Source organism: Culex quinquefasciatus, chromosome 2 (assembly GCF_015732765.1).
Source record: "Culex quinquefasciatus strain JHB chromosome 2, VPISU_Cqui_1.0_pri_paternal, whole genome shotgun sequence".
In the NCBI taxonomy this organism is placed as follows: Eukaryota; Metazoa; Arthropoda; class Insecta; order Diptera; family Culicidae; genus Culex; species Culex quinquefasciatus.
In genome coordinates, this window is record NC_051862.1 from 19,642,971 (window position 1) to 19,660,371 (window position 17,401).

At 30.7% G+C, this 17,401-nt stretch overlaps 1 protein-coding gene across 1 annotated transcript in view; it reads left to right on the forward strand.

Moving 5' to 3' along the window:
* The first annotated feature begins 2,785 nt into the window (after nucleotides 1-2,785).
* The window catches only part of LOC6051490 (protein O-mannosyl-transferase Tmtc3), a 471,860-nt gene continuing 457,244 nt past the window's right edge, over nucleotides 2,786-17,401 (forward strand). Inside the window, exon 1 of the mRNA XM_038251901.1 lies at nucleotides 2,786-3,075. Coding sequence (XP_038107829.1) covers nucleotides 2,890-3,075 — 186 coding nt within the window. The 5' untranslated portion in view covers nucleotides 2,786-2,889. The remainder of the gene's footprint in view (nucleotides 3,076-17,401) is intronic.

Sequence of the window (17,401 nt, forward strand, 5' to 3'; positions counted from 1 at the left end):
GCCTAAGTTTTTAAATTTCTAAATTATTTGCATTTATTTGAAATTTAACAAGAGTTTCATTTTTCAACATTTAAAATTGCATCAATAGTTTCCGAGATATCGCGAGTTGAAAAATGTGAGCTTATTAGATGTCACTAACAAAAACTCATTTCTCACAAAATTACAACTTCAAGAGGTATCTCAGCAACCAGCAATCAGATCAACAAAGTTTAAAAAGAAAACTGCAGGAAATTTTCTCTGGTTTTCAAACAATTTTTTTTGTACAGGCGTATTTTCTGTTTTTCAATTGAAAAAAAAATTATCTTCGAAAAAACTCAAAAATGCCTTTAACAAAAATTGTTAGGTCATTGACGATTGCAAATTTGATTTGGCATTTAAAATTGATTTTTGAAATTTATTTTGACACTATTTTTTATTAAAAAAAACAAATGTTTTTTTTTCAAAAAATCATAATTCCGGTTTTCTATTTAGGGAATTCATTTGTTAGTAATAAAAAATTTAAATGTTCCCAAAAAACCATGAAACATGAATTTTTATTTTTCCAACAGAAATTTTCGTTGGAGTACTTTAATAACTGATTTTAAAATATTTGCAAAACAATTAATAAGGTTCATTTTTACCTTATTTATTGTTTTGTAAATATTTTAAAATCAGTTTTTAGATTACTTCTATAAAAATTATGTTTGATAAATGAAAATTCATGTTTCATGTTTTTTGGGAACATTAGCTAAGTGTGAGGAATAGGGAGAGATTGACATTAACATTAATTAAAATTTGTTTTGTTCTTAATTTACACAGAACAGATTGATGTCTAAGTGAATCTTAGGAGTCTTAATGAAAGTGGAGGTCTCTCCATTGTCGAAGATTGTCAAAGATTGTCGATTAAAACAGTCACTAAAGTTTTGGCTACCGTTAAAAAATATGCCTGTTTCTGCACTTTGTAGAAAACAGGATTTTTCTATTTTATGAAATTTTTGATACATAAAAAAATATTGTTTCACACACAATCAAATTTGATTATAAATTTATGATGTTAATCATAATTGAAATAACTTATGAATACAAGAAATAAAATCTGAATTTTTAAATAAAGTCCAAAAACTTGAATTTTAAAATAAAGAACAAAAACTTTCAAACTTTGCTCAGTAAATAATTTTAACGCATTTTTATTATCCTTTTCTTTTATTTTAGGTTATGGCATAATATTTCAATTTTCCGTCGACCTGGCCGTGATCAAGGAAATTGATGAACATTAAAAACATTAAAACTGCCAAGATATTGAATAATAATGACTGCAATTTTGGATTTTGCACCATACAAATTGAACAGTTTGCTTCCTAGTTCCCGTTGACATGGACTCTATTCACGTTAACGCGAACTTGCGTGTAATAAACTTACTTAAACCACCTCAGTGACTGATGCATTCTTCATAAAATTATTTGCAAAAGCTTATTTTTAGGAAAATTTGCTATTATCTGAATGCATGTTAAAGCTTGTTTTCAAATATATCGTCAAATGTTAAGGTGTAGAGTGTATACTAAGCCGGTTTCTTGTTTCCTCATTTTAATACGTTTGAAAAACTGCACCAACTTTACTAATAGTGACTTATGGGACCTCAAGACAAATCGAATGACACATATTCGGACAAAATCGGTTCTGCTAGTTCTGAGTATTTTTAGTTATTTTATGACCTTTCCTAATGGTTTTTTTAGGAAGAAAAAATCAACGGGGTGGTAAGAGAAAAAAATGTATAATCCCAGTTCTATTTCAAAAACCAAAAAAAGTTTTCAAAAAGTAACTCCATGCGTTTATTTATGTTGCTTCGAAATTTTCCCAACACTTGTAACTGGAAATGGAAGAAGGAAATCATCAAAACTTTCCTCTAAATTTTTTTTTTCAGGTTTTTCCTTAAATCGTTACAAGATATTTTTTTTCTTTTTTGTGTAATTTTGTCCTTGTCAGCTATAAACTTTGTAGAACGTAGTAAAAAAGTTTCATAAAACATGACACGTTAAAAAAATAAACAAGAAAGTGACCGGCAAATAACGAAAAAAAAGATTGAAAAAAAATAATGGATAGCTATTAAATCTATTTTTATACTGAAATGGGTGCTAAAATGTTGAACTTTTCAGCACTTATGTCGGAAGGCAATAATTTTCAACATCGTTTTGATTTGAATGTGAATAGACTAAACACATGAACATTTGACTTAAAAGTCCATTCAAAGGGTGTTTCATAGGGTCAACTTAAAAGTTTGAAAATTATATACAAATTAAAGGATTTTCTGAAACATGTCATATTCACTTTTTTACAACACCACATGACTTCAACGCTTGTTTAAACATTCCAGATATCTTAACCAACCCTCGTTCCCGAAAACCAAGCAAAATAAGACAGATTTTAATATTTAATGCATAATAAACCTAATCCGATTTTCCCCTCTCTCTTCTTCTTTACCCACTCCTTATTTCAGATAACACCATCTGCCCTTCTACTCCGACATCGTCTTCGCCCCAAAAAGGATCAAATTACGACGACAGCAGCGGAATTCAATTTGCACCAACGCCAGAAGAGGCCTCCTCGTCGCGAGTGTCTCGCTGTATGTTTGTTATATCGAGAAAACGGTGGCATCATAGGGCATGTTTAGAAAGAGTAGCTTAAATTTTCGCCTGTTTCGTTTTTTTTCCGCGGGGTCCTTCTGAGTTCCGGTTAGTCCGGGAGCAGGCTAAAGTTGATTAAACAAAGTATTAGAAAACGTAGGCAAGAAAAAAGTTTAGCGTAAATGTTGTTTGTTTGAGCGAAAAAATAAAGTAGAAAAAATAAAGTTAAAAATAGAAGAGTGAGGGGGAAATCGTAAGTGAACAAGTGTTTTCTCAAAATCGTTTAAAAATGGCCTCCCACCATCTGTACGGGGCGTTGATCGCGCTGACCTGTGTGCTGTGCTACCACAACAGCCTCAACTGTGGCTTCGTGTTCGACGACATCAGTGCGATTAAGGAGAATCGCGACCTGAGACCGCACTCGTCGATCAAGAATGTGTTCCTGAACGATTTCTGGGGCACGCCGATGCATAAGGTGAGTTTGAGGGAAAGTCTTTTTTGCGTTATTTATTTTTTTGGAAAAGAATGCCTAAAAAACATGATTATTGCTGAAATTAATGATTGAAACTCCGTTTAAAAAACCTTGAAAAAAATTAAGGAATATCAACGTATCAATAAATTATGAACAAAGTAAATAATCATTATAGAATTCATTATTTATACCAAGAGGGAAAATTTGTATTATTTTTTTTTTGTTTGAGGTTGTCAAATTTGTATTGACGTTTGTAAAAAGTAAACAAAAAAATGAATTTGAAAGGTTTAAGAATTTAATGGCTGAATATAACCACTTTTCGATGTAATATTACTTCAATTTAAGCAGAATGAGTAAAATTACACATTAAAAGACGTAAACTTACATACACAGCAAAAAAATAGTTGAATTTTGGAATGTTGAAAATTTGGTAGGTTGAATATTAACTCTTTTTTGAGTAATATTACCGAAAAAATGTGTAATGTGATGAAAATTCATAATTTTCTGAAGTAAGATTACACTTTTGTTTTTGATGCAAAATCTGTCACCATTTCCTGATGAATATTACCATCATTTTTTTTCTGTGTAGTTTAGAAGAAATATTAGACATTTCCTCATGTGTAATATTAACATGAATTATTTTTACAAAACTTGCCAATAAAATTCATTAATATTCGAAATCTGTTTTCTTGGAAGCGAATTTCCGATCAAATTGATTTGGTGTTTTCAGTAATGTTTTAATATTGATAAAAAGAATCCGAAAAAATAAAATACCATCATTTTTTCATTAAAAAACAAGAATAAAGCTAATTTTATATTTTTAAAGATTATTCAAAATTAAATTTGCCGTGTCAAAGATGACACAAGAAGGTCTAAGTATTCATTACAGTGTTGTTAATTTTTGGAGGCACTTAAAACTGATTTTTAGCACAGAAAAAAAGTTGAATCTTGGAAGGCTGAAATTTTTTTTTTAAATATTACCTCTTTTTTGAATAATATTACCTTAAAAGTGTGTAAAAATGTGAACCTGATGAAAATTCACCAAAAACTGATGATAATTCACAAGTTGATGCAATGTTACACATTGACACAACATTTTTTATCATTCCCTGATGAATATAACGATAACTTTTTTTCTTTGTCCTTTTAAAAAAACTTTAGTCTCATTTTTTTCAAAGGTATTGGAAAATGTGGAATTAATTTGCTTTAGAATATTGCATTTACCGTTGTAGATAAACAGCTTTTGAGAGACAAAATAAACAAAAACTGCCCTATATATTTCTCACGAAATATTGTATCAATTTTCATTTAATTTAATTTTTTCATTATTATAATAAAATCATGTGGAAATTTTCAAATTCCATTCAAATGAACCCTGCTACTTAAAAAGGTGTTCACACAGTTTTTTCAGATCATTTTTCATATATTATGGCCTCTTTGATAATAGAGAAAGAAATCCAATGTGTCATCCAAATAAAAAATAAATAAAAAACATTATTGCTCGAAATCCTTTTGTACTACTAAACAATATTTGTATTTCAAGTTGGAAGAAAATAGAAAAAAAAACACTTTATTATTTTAGACTCAACATTTAATGTTTCTGAAACAATAAATAACTTGAATTTTGAATAAAAATTCTAAAATTATATAACTTTATTATAAATTTCAAAATATATTACTTGTTAAAATTCTTAAAAGCAAATATTTGACGAAAATCCGTTCATGATTACAATTACAAAATCTCCAAAAATTTATCACAATTTAATTTGTTTCCGAAACTGTTAGAAATGGTCGGTAGATAAAATAAGCCTAAATCAATGTCATCACTAGGCCTAGCGATTTTGGGGAAGCCATGTAATCCATGAAATTTGATAAATACTGTGAAATTCAAAATAATCGCCAAATTGCCCCTTAGGAAGATTATGATTTTCTATGATTTTATAAACCTCAACAACTCAACCCCACCTGTAGACGGGCTGCGATCTATAAAATCACCGAAAAACAATTTTCCTACCAATTTTTGATCTTTAAAAAGCATTGGAAAGAAGAACACATAAAATTTAAGAAAATTCTAAGGTTGGAAGTGTGACTTGTTTTATGTGAATTTGCCAAAGTTTTTTATAGTTTTTTGTAGCATCCCAGACTATGCCTCTACGCATTTTTTACAATTTGAACGATGATGGTGCCATTTTAGAGAAGAAAATGTGAAAAACAAGCAAAAAATTGAAAATGTTACTGTAAAAACATGAAAAAAATAGAAAGGCAAAATGTAATGATAGGAGGTGTTTAAATAGACCAAATACTATCAAAAACATAAATAAACTGAACGAGATAAATGCAAATTAAAGTACTAAAAATAAAACAAGAATAAAATTAAAACAAGAGAAATAAAGTTTTTCCTAGAACAAAATTGCTCAAAATGTTGGGGAGGGAACGGGAAAAATAAAAATTTTCAAAAAATGTGGGCAGCAGAGGGTTAAATCAAAATCTCAACAAGATAGTCAACTGACATTTTGTTGAAAAAAAAGCATGGCAAATTCAGGTTCAGCATTCATTTTTGAAAACGATTAACAAATTTTAAAGAACGTGAGGAAAATCACAATAAAAACATTTTGATTATAAACTTTTTTATTCAGAAGTTTTCATAAACTTTTTTCAAATGCTTAATTAAATATTCTGTATTCAATTAAACCTTAAATAAAAACAATCCTAAAATTTTTGGAGTATTCAAATTTACCTTTTGCTGAAAATCATCAGAATTTAACAAAATTGAATTCATATTTTAACAATGAATATTTTGTATCTTGAGCTTCTGCTTACTTTTTAGTAACTTTCCAGTTTACAATTACTCTAAAATAACAAATTGCTGCGTTTATTTTAAGCGGATTAGAGCACCGGAAAATTGCTGTTAAATTCAAATAATTTGTAATTGGCATTTCGCGAAATTTTATTTTTTTGTCGTGAAAAATCACAATGCCTTATGACGTTTTAATCAAAGTGAAAACAAAAAATATGAAACAACGCAAAGCAAAGCTAATGTACATGTATTTGTTTATTGAAAAGTTAAATATTTTTAAAAATTTAAATAATAAAATAATTTTATTTTTTCGAAATGGCAGTCTTGATTGATTACTGCGGCTACCAGTTATGTTTTTCATTTACATTGTTTTATACAAATGACTGTTTTTTCCCAAAATTTCACAAATTTTAAAATTAAATTTCGAAGAAATGCCAGCATCAAACCAACTCCCAAAAATCCTCGCAACCTAGTTGTGGCCCAAAATAACTTCATCTAACATCCTCAAAGTTGAGATCGCATTTTGGTCACGCGGAGCAGCAGAAAAAAAGGGGTTCGCTCAAATTTTCCATCGCGAATGTATTCTTCGATTGCTTCCTTTTTCGCGGAACACATCCGGAGATTGATGGCGGAGTTGAGATTTTTTTTCTTCCTTTTTTTCAGATTTCTGGAAAAGCGAACCATGTTCACATGTGGAAAGGGTGTAGAAAATCGATCGAATATTGTTGGTGGGAAAGGAACGCAGTGAAGGTGGCGGCAAGGATTGATGGGGATTGTGGGAGTAACGTTATGGAAATTGATGAGGACTGATTGGATGAAACGGGATCGGAACTCGTGCTCTTCCGATGAACTTTTTTTTTTTTTTTTTGAGGGAGTAATGAATTCATTGGAAGAAAGAAATCGAAATTGGTGCGGGAAAATTACCATATTTGTCTAATGGGAAAATTACGCAATCAGAGGAAGGTAAATTATTCAAATCTGAGATGAGTTTCAAGTTCTAATGTCCTCAAAAGTTTTCAAGTGTTTCAGCTCACGATCAAACATTTCCTCTCAGCAGGCAGCTTTTCATAAAGCTCCAAGTGTCAACTTAATCGCCTTAGGCGTTGTCAACTTTTGCATACCACCCTCTTTCCGAGTGGATTATCTTCAATTTCAAAGGACAGCGCACTTATCCCTCATCACGCGAAAAAGTTTGAAACAATCCATTAAATTTAACCCATCAAAGATGCGAGGTGGGGAGTGGGGGAGTGACACGTAATGAGCTTTTCCCTGACGAAAGAAATTGATACCTTCAGGAAAATTTTCCAATCAAAGCCAAGCATCTTCAACACCCCACCTTCAATTTTAATCCCACGCTCGATAAAGACCGAAACGACAAACGATTAAATACTGATAAAACTTTCCACGAAAGTTACCTTTTCCAAAAAACAACGACAGCAAACCCTTGATGGAGCCATTTTTACCTTTTAGACGCTCAAAAGTAAATATATTTTTAATGACTGCTTTAAAGCCGTTATCAACCCGGGATCATTTTCACAAAACCACCTTTTTTCCACCAGGTTCAGCAAAAGCAACAAGAGGCGAGAAAAGCTAACCAGCCACCCCCCTGCTCACCTCCTCCCCTTAATGGAGTTGAGGAGACACTCCTTTTTGATGGTGGTGCTGGCGCGTCAGACCAGTTGGGTTCGGCCAAGCCTAAAATTGAACGATAATGTGACGATAATTTTGTCCCCTCAAACTTACTCAGCTTCAACCGCCTCCCCGTTATTTCCCGTGTTTAGAGAAAGGGAGAGCGATTTTTTGGTGGGGCCTTTTAACCCTCAAAGTGACAGGATGTTGTGACAAAAAATGTTGATTTTTTTTATTTGGCTCAATCTGTGTGGGGGCCTTTCTTATGACTATACAAGTCATTTTGTGTTATTGGTTCATCCATATGAGGTTCCAAACAATTTTGGCCACTGTACATAGAAAATGGTACCCAAATATTCGAAAATCTGTATTATTGGGGAAAACTTTCTGATTGTTTTGGCAACTTCGGCAATGTTGTGGGTATAAATGAGAACTTATCGATTTTTATTTATTATTTTTTTCAATTTTTTAGCTGTTTAAAATTGAAAAAAATGTTTGTTTTGGAAAAAAATAAATCCAAATTTTTTTTTTGAAAATTGAAAATTCCACCTCTAAATAAATATTTTTCGAAAACATTAGAAAATTTCCTTAAAATTTATCTAAAAAACATTAAAATATTGGCACTAAAAATTGATAGCTGTTTAGACTTACAAATCTTAAATTAAAAAAAAAACACTGATTTTTTTTAGTTAAATTTATTTTAATTTCAAGTGAGAGTAGTGTGGTGCTTTTAGGGACGCGCAGTTCTGTTTTTTTTACCTTCTTCTTTTTTTCATTGTTTTTTTTTCACTCGCGTTCGTTGGCCGATGAGTTTTTTTTGTGTTGTTCTCTTTTTATAGTTTTCTATAAAAACGTACCTATTTTTTTGAGACTAGCAAGTCGTATTGCTGGATTAAGTCCTTTCTATATCATCTATGATTGGAAGGCACGCCGTCGAATATTTTTTAAGGCTTATGATATAAAATTATTTTAATAAATGAAGCCCTTCCTACATCACCGTTGATCGGAAGGCACGCCGACGGAGAATTTCTGGAGAATCGCGGTCGAATTAATACTATATTTAAATCGCTAGATGGCTATCTTTCCGCAGCCGGCTGCCTAAGATTTTTAAAATTTCAACCGATAAACAAATTGCTTATGGTCGCATCACCTACCACAGTGAATCCTGACCTCATACCCATCTTACTAACCCCTCAAAACTCATGTGATACTTTGTCGGAGACGCAGCCGATTTAGCGGTTCCATCTCTCAAGTATCGGCTAACATTCCCATCCACTTCCCCGTGTCTTACCTCTGGTCGTGGCCGGCGTCGGTATTGATCAGCACGATAGGGACCTTTGAAAATTGCGAAGGGGTGATAATTGGTTCCTACTTTTCATCTGTGGTCCACGGAGCAATGTTTGGGGGTCCTGGTCAATAACGAAGTAGCAGCTACGGGTAGACACCAATGCTATGCTATGCTAAATTTATTTTAATTTCAAGTAACTTTATCTCTAAAATGGCGCACTTTTCTCAAAATATCTGTAGAATATATTTAAAAAAAACGAAAAAAGTTTACTCGATTCTCTGCCCCAAAAAAAAAAACGATTTTTTGTCTCTTGAACAGTTCTCTAGGATTTTGGTCATTCGATTTTTTTGTATTTTTTAATCCGACTGAAACTTTTTTGGTGCCTTCGGTATGCACAAAGAAGCCATTTTGCATAATTAGTTTGTCCATATAATTTTCCATACAAATTTGGCAGCTGTCCATACAAAAATGATGAATGAAAATTCAAAAATCTGTATCTTTTGAAGGAATTTTTTGATCGATTTGGTGTCTTTGGCAAAGTTGTAGGTATGGATACGGACAACACTGGAAAAAAATTATACACGGTAAAAAAAATTTGGTGATTTTTTTATTTAACTTTTTATCACTAAAACTTGATTGGCAAAAAAACACAATTTTTATTTTTTTTTATTTTTTGATATGTTTTAGAGGACATAAAAAGCCAACTTTTCAGAAATTTCCAGGTTGTGCAAAAAATCATTGACCGAGTTATGAATTTTTTAATCAATACTGATTTTTTTCAAAAAATCGAAAAATTGGTCGCAAAAATTTTTCAACTTCATTTTTCGATGTAAAATCAAATTTGCAATCAAAAAGCACTCTAGTGAAATTTTGATAAAGTGCACCGTTTTCAAGTTAAATCCATATTTAGGTGACTTCTATGAAAAAAGTCGCAGTTTTTCATTTTTTTAAATTAGTGCACATGTTTGCCCACTTTTGAAAAAAATATTTTTGAAAAGCTGAGAAAATTCTCTATATTTTGCTTCTTCAGACTTTGTTGATACGACCTTTAGTTGCTGAGATATTGCAATGCATAGGTTTTAAAACCAAGACTAACATTTTAAAAGGGCGTTATATCGAATGTTTGGCCCTTTTGAAATGTTAGTCTTGATTTGAAAATTTTGAAAATATTGTTTTCTAAAAGATCGGAAAATTTCACAAATGTTTCATATTTTAACATTAAAAATCGGACCATTAGTTGCTGAGATATCGACATTGTAAAATGGTGGGCTGTTTGGGTGAGACTTAGAAAACATCAATTTTCCTGTTTTTAAACCTTTGCATTGCAATATCTCAGCAACTAAAGGTCGTATCAACAAAGTCTGAAGAAGCAAAATATAGAGATTTTTCTCAGCTTTTCAAAAATATTTTTTTCAAAAGTGGAAACATGTGCACTAATTTTAAAAAATGAAAAGCTGAGACTATTTTCAAAAAAGTCACCTAAATATGGATTTAACTTGAAAACGGTGCACTTTATCAAAATTTCAGTAAAGTACTTTTTGATTGCGATTAGATTTTACATCGAAAAATGAAGTTGAAAAATTTTTGCGACCGAAATTTCGATTTTTTGAAAAAATCAGTATTGATTAAAAAATTCATAACTCGGTCAATGATTTTTTGCACAACCTGGAAATTTCTGAAAAGTTGGCATTTCATGTCCTCTAAACCACACCAAAAAATAAAAAAAATTAAAAATTGTGTTTTTTTGCAAATCAAGATTTAGTGATAAAAAGTTAAATAAAAAAATCACCAATTTTTTTTTACCGTGTATCATTTTTTTCCAGTGTAGTCCGTATCCATACCTACAACTTTGCCAAAGACACCAAATCGATCAAAAAATTCCTTCAAAAGATACAGATTTTTGAATTTTCATACATCATTTTTGTATGGACAGCTGCCAAATTTGTATGGAAAATTATATGGACAAACTAATGATGCAAAATGGCTTCTTTGGGCATACCGAAGGCACCAAAAAAGTTTCAGCTGGATTAAAAAATACAAAAATAAAAATTGAAGGAAAAAGACCGATTTCGTAGAGAATTGCTCTCTTTAAAAAATACAATATGTAATTTAATTTAAAATAAGGATTTTAGAATTTTTTTTGTGAAATAAAATTTAAAAATCAGCAAAAATGTACAAAATAAAAAAAATACTTCTCAACAATACCTACAAATTAACTGAAGACATCAAGTCGATCATAAGATTCCTCTTAAAGATACAATTTTCAAATAAATTTAAGAACAGCTTCCACATTCTATGGAACTTTTAATAAATAAAACCCATTTCCCCCATTTGTTAGCATTAAGTTCTGTAAATGAACCAGTTCGCTGACGCGAACAAAGTTTTTACCCAAAAATAATGTTTTCTATTATGTACTCAAAAAAAATAATGAAATTCGTGATATGCGTGGCAAACAACGCAAAATTTGTCATGGCCCCCTCTATCTTAATATTTTATAATAGGTACTCAAATTGTAAAAAATATCAAATTTTTGAAAATTCAGAACAAGGGTCCTGATTGTTCAAAATCAACCACTCCATTCGCGAGCACAAATAGCAGGCGACGCGATACTGCCCTGATGAATTCCTACTGTTTGTCACTTTCTCACCATTCGCTCCCGAACACTCTCGCTTCTACTCTCCTTCTCTCTCTGATCGGCTCAGTCTCCGAACGGCTCAGGCAGGCCGAACGTCACCGATCACTCTGAACTGAAAACTTTTTTCTGTGATGCGCTGCGTTATACTCATTGATTTGGGTTGCCTAAAATCAATGTTATCAATTAATTTGTGCATTTATTTTGATTTCATAACATTATAGACACCATTCAATGAAACTTCCACCAAGAAAAAATCAAATTGATGGCAAACTGAGGGCGTGAAGACAAAAAGACTGCCGCGCTGGCATTTTGTGAGAATGGCTCTTCGCTGAGCATGTTAGTGTGTGAGTCTCGTCGAGCGACAGAGTAGGCAAATATTTTCACGATGTATTTGTTCGCTGAGTGAACAGTTCGGGCCACTCGCTAGCTGCTTGCGAGTATCATTCGCTCATGAATGCTAGCGGGTTGGAATAGGCGACGAATGGATAGGCGATGAGTGAGTGGTTTCTGTTCATTGAACAGAAATTCAGGACCCTTGGTGTAAAATACTCTTATTTACATAAAAAAAAATCAACACTCTGGCCATCAAACGAAATGAAATTTTCTTTGGATTCTCACTACATTTGAGTTCATAGTAGAAAATAGTATTTTTTTACAAAAAAAAAACATAACTTTTGAAAATACTCAATTTTCCTGATTCCAAATATGGGTATCAAACGACGCAAATCTCATTCAATTCATTTTTTTTAATACTCTAAAACATCATTTTATTTGATGATGATTTTTTGAATTTAATTACATAAAAGACATGATTTTTTAAAAATTTTCACTACATTTTTGATAATTAAATAAAAAAACTTAAGTTTAAAAAATAAATTACTCTATTTTTTCAAAATACTGTTTCATATTTTTTTTTAAATATTATAATTTTCAATCCTTAGCTTTTTGAATCCTCGTTCGGTCAACATTAATTAATTCAAGGCAATGAAATTGATTAAAATGCATCATTAAAAGAAATAAATATTTTTGTTTCAAAAAATTAAATTGAAAGTTGTTCATTCAAAATTCTTAAACTTCGGACCATCATTCGTATTGCAGTAATTCTTCCAGACAAATAAGTAATTTCTGACGAGAACTAAATTCCTTGAAATTCGGTAACACAAATCACCAATCCAGTTTCCAGAGTTTCCAAAAAGTAAAAAGTTTTTTGTTGTGGTCACCCAACCTTTGCATCACATCAAAAAGCAACTCAGAAACTTTTCATTCAACTTCAAACCAACCACAAGATGAGGCCGTGGCTCGCCGTTTGGGTGCTGCTGATTTCGAATCCGTTGCCATCGTTTGCCAAAACCGTAAGCTGCCTTAAGTATACTGCACCGCTCAATTTTACCTTCAAGGCGCCAAAATACGACGATTTTTTGCAACAATTTGAGCCAAAACAGACGTACACTTATTTGCAAAAGCTTCGTCCCAAGGATGAGTATTCGTGCGTTGTTCCAGAGTTTGCTGAGCTGAAGTGCAATTTGAGATTCAACTGGTCGAAGCGGGGGGGATTTTTGAAAATTCAATGTGCGGTGGAACGGTGTACAGTAATATTGTTTCAGAAAAATAGTGCAGGTTTTTTAGAATTCAAAGAAAAACAACAACAAATACTAGGTTTTTATACTGATCAAAAAACTCATCAACGCGTTTTGTACCATAGTCTAGTGAACTATTCAACATTTCTCGAGTTTTGGCCCATTGAAACCGATCCAGAGTTGGTGATTGATGGAAATAGCCTCGACTGTAATTCCACTGCCATTGATGGGAAATTATTCCCAAACTCAAAAGGAGTGAAGTTAAGTAGCAATGAAAGCGAAGAGACGATTCTGTTGTGTTGTTTTGTGGTAGTTTTCATAGCGATTGCATTCGTTGGGTAAGAACTTTCTTTTTGATGTAGAACACGATGGTGACCAAAGTAGTTATTAAGCTGTAAGTGAAACTCTTGATTGTAAAAAAAACAAATCAGCCATGCTCATGGTCCTGTTCAATAAATGTTGGCTGTAGCACATGTTTAGTTAATTCATGAAATTACAAGAATAAATGTTATCAAACATAATGCTTTTTTCTTAGTTTAAAAAAAATTACTTTGACAAACATTTGGTTTTACGCCCTTTTGAAATATGAGTGTTGATTTAAAAAAGTTGAAAATATTGTTTTCGAAAAGATTGGAAAACTTCACGAATGTTTAATATTTTAACATTGAAAATCGACATTAGAAAATGGTGGGTTGTTTGGGTGAGACTAAAAAACATAAATTTTCCAGTTTATAAACCTTTGCATGGCAATATCTCAGCAACTATGGATCGTATCAACAAAGTTCAAAAAAGCAAAATAAAGAGAATTTTCTCGGCTTTTCAAACATATTTTTTTCAAAAGTGTACGAACATGAGCACTAACTAAAAATAAAAGAATAACTGCGACTATTATCAAAAAATATACCCTAAAATTGCTATAACTTGTAAACGGTATACTTTATCTAAATTTCACTTTTTTTTTATTGCAAATTTGATTTTACCAAGGGTTTCCAGCAAGGCCTCAGACTGGCAAGTAATTAATAATTACTTTGATTTTCAGCTGGTAATTAAGTAATTCTTTAATTACTTAGTAATTCATGCAATTAGAGTAATTTAAAGTAATTAATTGGTAATTTAAGTAATTTTGAGTAATTAAAGTAATTGATTTTTTCAAATTGTACTTCTTCTACGAAACTATTTACTTTTTATATATAATCTATTATAACAGTATTTTATTAATTTCAAATAAGAGTGAAACACAAAGATTAAAATAGACTGGTTCTGTATGAGGAAAGCCTTATTCACCATAGTTCTCTCCTAAAACTCTCCTAAAATTTATTTTAATCATGTTGTTTATCGAAGCTGATTAACAACAAAAGGCAACGCCATGATATATTACCCAGTGAAAAATGTTTTGTGAATCCGAAATCTATTCATTTTTATTAAGTAATTATGAAAATATGTTTCTTTTTTTGCAAGAACTACATTAGAATTGATTAATTTTTTTATGCTTTTCCTTCTAATAGGCAGTAAAAATTATTTTAAGTTTATGTGGATCAAATATTTAAAACCAAAATATACTTAAACATTGATAAAAACTAAGTTTTCAAGTGATAGCCATTTAAAAATCAATAAAAATAAAAATATATTTTTTTCATAATCTGCAGGAATTGACAGTCCTGTAACATCTCTCTATTAAGAGCTATTTCCCCGAAAAATTTCCAAATATTTCTGAGACAAATGTTTCAATGTTAAAAATCAAACTCAGTGAAATTAAAATCGACCAATATTCAGATGCAGAAATAAATCCAATGTAAATGTCACATTTCACATTATCCGTATTTTCAGTAACGGATTTTTTTAATTTGCTTGAGTAAAAAAAACATGCAAAGTAATGTCAAACCAATGTTTGAAAAACATTTTAAAACTTAACATTATTTTGATGAATATCACAATTTTCATGAAGAGCTGCTGCAAATATTTGTCAAAGTTTATGTTTGGCTCGAAAAATCAGGGGACCTTTTTTCAAACAACTTCTTTATTTTAATGGCATTCGATTTGCATTAAACTGAAAACAATTTTAAATTATTAATTAATTATATTAAAATTCATACATTGAAGCAAAACAGTACAGTATTTTTTTTTGCTTTTATGACAAACACGACTTCAAAACACGTAAGTCAACTTAAATAATCTTCTTTTGCAATTGAGTGATAAGGGTTCGGTTGATTGAAACGTGAAATATAATGGAATTTCGAATCAGATAATGAAAAGGTTGAATTGGCCATAAAACAAATAATACTGTTCATATCAATTGAGCTACTTATTTTTTATCTGAAAATGGTATAATTAAATAAAATGTCAATTTTATAATAAAATAAAACAATTCCAAATTTCAAACCAATTTATTCGCTGTAGGATATTTTGTAAACATCACCCAAAGTTTCAGCGCCCTCTAGTGGAGGGCATTTTTGACGTTTGATCGCCTATAGCTATTTTCAATAAAAATTGTACGCAAAATTCATAATATCCAGATTGGCACAAAAAAAACACAAAATATTTTTTTTAAATAGCTATCGAATGAGCTATTTAAAACACCTAAACTCCCAAGCTCGAGAAAAAGGGGGAATTTCCATACAAATTCCCCCTTTTTCTCGAGCTTGGGAGTTTAGGTGATAAATAATTTAGTTTAGAACCGTAGAAATGAATACTTAAATTTAAATTAAATGTTTTTTATCGTAGTGAAAAGTAATTAAGTAATTAATGTAATTAACCATTTTTGACCAGTGATTTGAGTAATTAATTGGCAGACTGGCAAGTAATAAACGCTTCTGGAAACCCTTGGATTTTACATCGAAAAATGAAGTTGAAAAGTTTTTGCGACCAATATTTCGATTTGTTGAAAAAAAATAGTATTGATTCAAAAAATCAAAACTCGGTCAAAGATTTTTTGCCCGTTCTGGAAATTTCTGAAAAGTTAGTCTCCTAAAACATATCAGAAAATAAAAAAAAAACCAAAAATAGTATTTTTTGCAAATCAAGTTTTTGTGACAAAAAGTGAAATTAAAAATCACCAAAAAAATTATTACCGTTTATCATTTATTTTTTCAGTGTAGTTCTTATCCATACCTAATACTTTGCCATAGACAATCGATTAAAAAATTCCTTCAAAAGAAACAGATTTTTGAATTTTCATGAACCATTTTTGTATGGACAGCTGCAAATTATGTATGGAAAATTATATGGACGAACTACTGATGCCAAATGGTTTCTTTGGGCATTCCGAAGGCACCAAAAAAGTTCCAGATAGATTAAAATATACAAAAATTAAACTTAAAAAAAACCGATTCCGTAAAGAACTGCTCTAGTTAGAGCAATTCTCTACCAAAACCGGAAATGGATTTTATTTGTTTTTTTTTTTATTTGGCTCAAACTTTGTGGGGGCCTTCCCTATGACCAAAAAAGCTATTTTGTGTCATTGGTTCACCCATACAAGTCTCCATACAATTTTGGCTGCTGTCCATACAAAAATGGTACGTAAATATTCAAACAGCTGTAACTTTTGAGTGAATTTTCTGATCAATTTGGTGCCTTGGGTAAAATTATAGGTATTGTTGAGGACTTGAGAAAAAACAAGGTACACGGAAAAAAAATTTGCTGATTTTTTTATTAACTTTTTTTTTCACAAAAACTCAATTTCCCAAAATTTGTTTTTATTTTATTTTAGAGATTTTTTGATATGTTTTAGGGAACAAAAATCCGCAACTTTTGAGCCATAGAGAAGGATGGTCAAAAAATCTGCTACCGAGTTATAATTTTTTGAAATAATAGTGATTTAAACAAAATTTCATACAAAACAAAATTTGACCGAATTTTTTGCATGTAAAATTTAATTTGCATTCGAAAATTCGAACGATTTAAAAGGTATTTTTGAAATATTGTAAATGTCATAATTTGCGATAAAGGGATCAAACGGACCTCTGAATCTTTCCATGGCTTTAAATTTGAAATGCTCAATTTTTCACAAAAAAATGTTTTTTTTGAAAATGCAAAACTAAAATCTTAATTTGCCATATGTTTGTTTGCATTTTCACTTCATTTGAGTTTTTAAGTAAAATATTCTTATTTTACAAAATCTACAATTTAAAAAAATTCAAAAAAAATCATATTTTGCGATATGGGTATCACTCGACGTGAAATTTTAAGGTGGATTTTGATTATATTTGATTTTATAATGTTAAATACTCAAATTTTTATAAAATACCATATTTTTTTTAAAAAATACTACATTTGCCTAAAATTCAAATATGGGCAAACCACGAGAAATCTTTTATGGATTCTGAGTTAATCCGAGTTTATTATTGAAAACACTCAAAATTTCACAAAAATCGTTGAATTTTGAATATAGCACGCAAAGCGATTTT